The 8,042-nt window shown below is 46.6% G+C and overlaps 1 protein-coding gene across 1 annotated transcript in view; it reads left to right on the top strand.

The window, feature by feature from the left end:
- Positions 1-1,733: 1,733 nt before the first annotated feature.
- The window catches only part of LOC139262753 (prostaglandin D2 receptor-like), a 35,068-nt gene continuing 28,759 nt past the window's right edge, over positions 1,734-8,042 (top strand). The window contains exon 1 of the mRNA XM_070877904.1: positions 1,734-2,516. Within this exon, the coding sequence (XP_070734005.1) occupies positions 1,734-2,516 (783 nt within the window). The remainder of the gene's footprint in view (positions 2,517-8,042) is intronic.

Genomic DNA, 8,042 nt, shown 5'->3' with positions numbered 1-8,042 from the left:
GTCTTGGGGATAATGTAAATGGGGGACATGGGGATAATGTAACTGGGGGACAGGGGGATAATGTAACTGGGGAACATGGTGATAATGTAACTCGGGGACATGGGGATAATGTAACTGGAGGACATGGGGATAATGTAACTGGGGGGCTTGGGGATAATGTAACTGGGGGACATGGGGATAATGTAACTGGGGGGCTCGGGGATAATGTAACTGGGGGGCTTGGGTATAATGTAACTGGGGGACATGGGGATAATGTAACTGGGGGGCTTGGGGATAATGTAACTGGGGGACATGGGGATAATGTAACTGGGGGGTGACATGAGGATAATGTAACTGTGAACATGGGGATAATGTAACTGGAGACATGGGGATAATGTAACTGGGGGACAGGGGGATAATGTAACTGGGGGACAGGAGGATAATGTAACTGGGGACAGGTGGATAATGTAACTGGCGGACATGGGGATAATGTAACTGGGGGACATCGGGATAATGTAACTGGGGGACAGGGGGATAATGTAACTGGGGGATATGGGAATAATGTAACTGGGGACAGGGGGATAATGTAACTGGGGGACATGGGGATAATGTAACTGGGGGACAGGGCGATAATGTAACTGGGGACATGGGGATAATGTAACTGGGGGACATGGGGATAATGTAACTGGGGACATGGGGATAATGTAACTGGGGGACATGGGGATAATGTAACTGGGGGACACGGGGATAATGTAACTGGGAGGACATGGGGATAATGTAACGGGGGGGACAGGGGGATAATGTAACTGGGGGACATGGGGATAATGTAACTGGGGGCCATGGGGATAATGTAACTGGGGGTCATGGGGATAATGTAACTGAGGGGACAGGGGAATCATGTAACTGGGGGACATGGGGATCATATTACTGGGAGGGGGTGCATGGGGATAATGTAACTGGGGGACATGAGGATCATATTACTGGGAGGGGGTGCATGGGGATAATGTAACTGTGGACATGGATTAATGTAACTGGGGGGTAATAATGTAACTCGTTAGGGGAATGATATAACTTGAGCTGGTGGTGTGGAGGATAATGTTGGTTAATGATTTTACAGCACTTCGTACCTGGAACTGGGGGGTGCGGGGGATGGGTAAGAATAACGAATTCATTCCACCAAGTTATAATGTATGAACAGAGTGACACGCCTCACTGTGCAAGGTGTGTTCCCTGAGTCTGGTGGAAGGGCGCTTTCCCCGGCGCCAAGGACTTCAGCAGGCACGGTAGTGGAGTGCAGTGTGTTGAGCTGCACAAGTTATTTCGATCTGAATTGACGAGCATCAGTAAGCGGGAAGGGGTACGTTTCAATCCAGCACAGCGGTCCGGAAGCTCAAACTTTCAAAAGAAAGGTCCCGACACCCAGCCTCTGTGTTTGGTCTCACTGACGGGATTGGCACGATATCGAAAGCTGCGAAATGTATAAAAGGCTTCGGCGGCGCAGCGCAGTTCACAGAGTTGAAGAGCTTGCCAAGTAAGCAGAGCCGCAGTGCCGAGTGGCTCAGGATGCGCTGAGCTGTCGCTGGGCTGAGCGACTCCTGGTCAGTCTGACCCGGCAGTAGCCCCACACTGCAACTGGAGCCGAACTTCAGGGACAATCTCTCCAAGCTCCTCAGTGGATCTGTCTGTTTGAAATAAAAACTTTACAAGGACATTCCCGATTGCTGCCCCAGCCAATAATCAAACTGTCTGAAACGATGGCATCTTGCGATAACTCCAGCACTGTGCACACGGGTGGCAATGTGTTGAGCAGCACCTTGCTCTTCAGCACCGGACTGATCGGCAACATCATCGCGCTGCTCATTCTCGGCAAACACAAGAACAGCAGCAGGCGCCAGGTGTCGGTCTTTTACATTCTAGTCACCGGGCTGGTTCTGACCGACCTGCTCGGGAAATGTTTGGTCAGCCCAGTGGTGTTCGTCTCTTACGCCTCCAACCTCACCTTGAGAGCTCTGGCAGAAGCCGACAGCCTGTGTGACTACTTCTCCTTCTCCATGTCCTTCTTCGGCTTAGCCTCAATGTTTATCTTGTTCGCCATGGCCCTGGAGTGCTGGCTGTCAATAAGTCACCCGTTCTTTTACCAGGAACATTTCACCCGGCGCCGGGTGGTGGTTATTTTCCCAGTGGTTTACATTTTCTGCCTTTTGTTTTGCTCGCTGCCCCTGGTGGGTTTGGGCAGCAACAAGCAGTACTGCCCGGGGACCTGGTGCTTCTTTAACATGGCCACGGTCGAAAGTACTTCGTCTTTCTCGGTGTTTTACGCGACTCTCATGGCGATCCTCATCGCCGCTGTGCTGCTGTGCAATAGTTCCGTTGCCATAAACTTGGCCAAAATGTACCGGAGGCAAAGGCAGAGGAGCAATTCGAGTTTGAGTTTCCGCAACCGCACCAAGCGCTTCGCTCACGCCGAGGAGGTGGATCATCTCATCCTGCTGGTTCTAATGAGCATTATCTTTCTTATTTGTTCTCTACCTCTCACGGTAAGTTCCCCCGTTTCTCTCCTTTGTCCAGTTTACTTACAAAACACTAAGAAAAAGAACACGGTTCATACTGGGGAGCGCTAGTTTCTCCAGTGTGGCGGTTCGGCCATTCGCCTTTGGTCGAAAGTTCCTTGCCGCATCACTGTTAATAGCGAGCACTGTTGATATGCAGTATATTAATAACCTGGACTTGGGTATGCAGGGCATCATTTCAAAGTCGGCAGATGATATGAAACTCAGCAATGTAGTGAATAATGAGGAGGATAGTAGCAGACTTCAGGAGGACATAGACAGACTGATGAAATGGGCAGACACATGGCAGATAAAATTTAACACAGAGAAGTGTGAAGGGTTTAATTTTGGTAGGAAGAATGAGGATAGGCAATATATACTAAATGGTACAATTGCAAAGGGATTGCAGGAATAGAGAGACCTGGAGGTGTTCATACACAAGTCTTTGAAGGCGGCAGGATAAATTGAGAAGGCTATTAAAAAGGCATACAGGATACTTTACTTTATAAATAGAAGCATAGAGTACAAAAGCAAGGAAGTTATGCTAAAGTTTCCAAAATACTGGTCAGACCTCAGCTGGAGTATTGTGGGCAATTGTGGGCACCGCACGTTAGGACAGATGCTGCCACCACACATCGCAATATGTCATCCAGCAGCAGCCAGCACTTGGTGAGCACTCTGCATGGGACCTTGCGATTGTTGAGCGGCTATATGGCCGCATACCTTGGGGACAGCATTGATAGAGACTAGAGAAACTGGGATTGTTATCCTTCAAGCAGAGATGGTTAAGGCGAGAAGTAATCGAGATGTTCATAATCATGAAGGGGTTTGATAGAGTAAGCAAGGAGAAAGTATTTCCGGTAACCAGAGGACACAGATTTAAAATAATTGGCAAAAGAAGCAGAGGCGACGTGAGGAAAACATGTTTATGCAGCAAGATGTTATGATCTGGATTGCGCTGCCTGAAAAGGTTGTGAAGCAGATTCAATAATAACTATTAAAACGGAATTGGATGAAGATTTGAAGGGGAACATTTTGCAGTGTAGTGAGCAAGAACTAGTCAACCTATCAGCACTGAATGTCTTTATGTTTTCCTAATATATGCTTTTCGACATGTAGCTTCAAGATAATGTGTCTGAAAACTAATATGTTTACATAGTATAAGGCAAGTTAACTCTTGTAATAAGCAGACTCCTTCAATTTTAGCCTGTGAGATACTGGCAAAATCTGTTTTTCTGCTGAAGGGCATGGGGAGGGGTGAAAATTCATTGCCCTTAATTTTGCTGAAAAACTGGGAGTAAAAATGGGAGATATTATTTTATACTCGTGTGGACATTTTAGCTAAAATCTTTGAGAGGAAGAATTTACACTCTGCTGTTGGAATCAAATATTCCCAAGTCAAATGTAATGCAGCCAGATACAGATGTGCCTTAACTCCAACCTCAGGATAGCATACCTTCCAGTTGACAGAAAGGAGTCTTTCATCCAGTTAATCTGGAATTAAACATAATTTTCACAAGTAAAAGTATAGTGTGGTAATCGCATCACCCAGTTGACTGACCAATGCCTTTATTAGTAAGAAGCAAAATACTACACACGCTGAAAGTCTGAAACAAAAACAGAAAATGGTAGCTCCATTGAGCCTGTCCCAAATAGTCTTCATGCAACAAAGCATTGTGACTCCTAGGGGGCGAAATTGGGTTCCTTTGCACCTCCCGTTAGTGCCTTCAAGGGGTGATAACAAGGTGCAAATGGTTTTGCAACCGGGCATGGCAAGATCACCGACTCCCGCTAAATTCAGCAGAAGTTTTGCAGTGTCGATAAGACATTACGACCCATTCTCCTACGGCTGGAGATCATGAAGTCATTCCGTTTGCAGCACCTCGGTAGTGCCCCAGATGCTAAATTCCCTCTCACCCCTTGCTTGCACGCCTGCTGTTAACAACTACAGGTAGAAGAGGCAGCTTTTAATCGGATGTCCGCTGGAGGAGCGCTATTTAAAGACGCCAACATCCGCTTCCGTTTTAGTCGGCCAACAATGCTTCCTTGACTGCTCGGGAATAGCCTTCCAGTACTTGGCTGAGTGGGTGTTCCTTTTTGTCGTCGTCTGCTGCATGCTACACAACTTGGCCACCATGATAGTGCAGCCATTGCCACCTGGTATAGTTCCGCCACCGCAGGAGGAGAAAGAGGAGGACGAGGAGGAGGAACAGGAGTAGGGACAGCAGCCACTCAAATGGCTTTCTGGAAGCGTGGTCTGTGATCGCCTCATCAGACTTCGGTTCCAATGAATTTGAGACCACTTCCCAGTTACTCAGCACATCCCCATCATTGCATCAATTTGTCATTCCATACCACACCCCAAAACTGAAATGAGACACACCACCAAATGTGCAACATTCCAGTAATAAATTTATCCAAAAAGGTTAACCACATATATACACAACATCAATATTGACTAATCACCCTTGTGCAAACCTTTACCTCCCCTCTTAACCGTGCCTTTTCTTACTCTACTGTTGCTACGTGATGTCTCTCCAGTGGCTGCAGCACAGCTGGTGGAAGACTGCTGAGTGTCGGTGCCAGAGACTACAGATGACGTTGCAGGACGCCCTTGACAAGCTCTTGGCCTGAAAGACTACACCACATCGGGCTGGGTAGCGGCAGTCTGGGCTGGCTGGATGACAGTCAGAGACAATTGCAAGGAATGGCATTGGTGGGATCAGGAATGCTGTCAACCTGAGACAGGACCCACTGTCACTCCCCCGGGGCAGCACCTCGGCATCCCTACCAATCTGCTGGAGCACAGATTGGTGGTCTGCTGTGACACTGAGATCCCCGGTGGACTCTGGTAGCACCAGCGATGATGGCAGCAGTCAGAGCTTGTGTGGCATCCAGCTGAGACTGCATGAGAGCAGTCTGAGCTTCGATGCCAGCAACCGTTATCTGCATTACAGCACTAAGACATTGCGTGGCTTCTGCCTGTGCTGCAATGGAAACAGCCAAATCGCCTATGGCATGAGGTTTGGGTCTGCACGGTCTCTCTGGGAGTCCATCATCCACTGCGGAGTGGAAATTATGGGCTCCATGTTGTCCACAGAACTCTGTACAATGTTGGAGGCAGCCTCCTCCATGCTCCTTGCCATTGCTGAGAGGCCATTGCACTTAACATCTCGGAGTGCATGGCCATCACCCTTCTTGTGAATGCCTCTCCATCGAGGTCCTCATAGAATCATAAAAATTTACAGCCCAGAAGGAGGCCATTCGGCCCATAATGTCCGTAATAGCTGGAAAAGAGCTATCCAGCTTAATTCCACTTTCCAGCTCTTGGTCCATACCCTTGTAGGTTAAGGCACGTCAAGTTCATATCCAAGTACTTTTTAAATGCTATGAGTGTTTCTGCCTCTACCACCATTTCATGCAGTGAATTCCAGACCTCCACCACCCTCTGGGTGAATAAAATTCTCCTGAAATCTCCTCCTACCAATTACTTTCAATCTTTGCCCCCTGGTGATTTACCCCTCTGCTAAGGGAAATAGATTCTTCATATCCACTTAATCTAGGCCCCTCATAATTTTATACACCTCAATAAGGTCTGCCCTCAGCCCCCTCTGTTCCAAAGAAAACAACCCCAGCCTATTCAATCTTTCCTCATAGCTAAAATTCTCCAGTCCTGGCAAAATCTTCGTAAATCTCCTGTGTACCTTCTCTAGTGCAATCACATTTTCCTGTAATGTGGTGATCAGAACTCCACGCAGTACTCTAGCTGTGGCCTAACTAGTGTTTTATACAGTTCAAGCATAACCTCCCTGCTCTTATATTCTATGCTTTGGCTAATAAAGGCAAGTATCCCATATGCTTTCTTAACCACCTAATCTACCTGTCCTGCTACCTTCAGGGATCTGTGAACATGCACTGCAAGGTCCCTCTGTTCCTCTACACTTTTCAGTGTCCTACTATTTAATGTGTATTCCCTTGCCTTGTTAGCGCTCCCCAAATGCATTACCTCATACTTCTCCGGATTGAATTTCATTTGCCACTGTTTTGCCCACCTGACCAGTCCATTGATATCATCCTGCAGTCTACAGCTTTCCTCTTGATTATCAACCACACAGTCAACTTTTCATCTACAAACTTCCAAATCATATCCCCTATATTCAAGTCTAAATCATTGATGTATAACACAAAAAGCAAGGGACCTAATACAGAACCCTGTGCAACCTCACTAGAAATATCCTTCCAGTCACAAAAACACCCATCGACCATTACCCTTTGCTTCCTGCCTCTGAACCAATTTTGGATTCAACTTGTCACTTTGCTTTGGATCCCATGGGCTATTATTTTTGTGACCAGTCTGCCATGTGGGACCTTATCAAAAGCCTTGCTAAAATCCACATACACTATGTGAAACACACAACCCTCATTGACCCTCCTTGTTACCTCCTCAAAAAATTCAATCAAGCTAGTCAGACACAAATCCATGCTGACTGTCCTTGATTAATCCACGTCTTTCCAAATGAAGATTTATCCTGACCCTCAGAATTTTTTCCAATAATTTTCCCACCACCGAGGTTAGGCTGACTGGCCTGTAATTATTCGGTCTATCCCTTTCTTCCTTTTTAAACAAAGTACAACATTAGCAGTCTTCCAGTCCTCTGGGACCTGTAGCCAGAGAGGATTGGAAAATGATGATCAGAGTCTCTGCTATTTCCCCTCTTGCTTCTCTTAACAGCCTGGGATATATTTACGAACATAAGGACATAAGAAATAGGAACAGGAGTAGGCCATACGGCCCCTCAAGCCTGCTCCGCCATTCAATAAGATCATGGCTGATCTGATCATGGACTCAGCTCCACTTCCCCGCCCGCTCTCCATTACTGTCTATTTCTGTCTTAAATTTATTCAATGTCCCAGCTTCCACAGCTCTCTGAGGCAGCAAATTCCACAGATTTACGACCCTCTGAGAGAAGAAATTTCTCCTCATCTCTGTTTTAAATGGGCGGCCCTTTATTCTAAGATCATGCCCTCTAGTTCAAGTCTCCCCCATCAGTGGAAACATCCTTTCTGCATTCTTCTTGTCAAGCCCCCTCATAATCTTATACATTTTGATAAGATCACCTCTCATTCTTCTGAATTCCAATGAGTAGAGGCCTAACCTACTCAACCTTTCCTCATAAGTCAACCCCCTCATCCCTGGAATCAACCTAATGAACCTTCTCTGAACTGCCTCCAAAGCAAGTATATCCTTTCGTAAATATGGAAATACAGTATTCCAGGTGTGGCCTCACCAATACCCTGTATAGCTGTGGCAAGACTTCGCTGCTTTTATACTCCATCCCCTTTGCAATAAAGGCCAAGATACCATTGGCTTTCCTGCTCACTTGCTGTACCTGCATACTATCCTTTTGTGTTTCATGCACAAGTACCCCCAGGTCCTGCTGTACTGTGACACTTTGCAATCTTTCTCCATTTAAATAATAACTTGCTCTTTGATTTTTTTTTCTGCCAACATTA

This window comes from Pristiophorus japonicus, chromosome 4, assembly GCF_044704955.1.
Source record: "Pristiophorus japonicus isolate sPriJap1 chromosome 4, sPriJap1.hap1, whole genome shotgun sequence".
Lineage (NCBI taxonomy): Eukaryota > Metazoa > Chordata > Chondrichthyes > Pristiophoridae > Pristiophorus > Pristiophorus japonicus.
The sequence above is the reverse complement of the archived record's forward strand: the minus strand, read 5'-3'. Positions and strand labels throughout refer to the sequence as shown.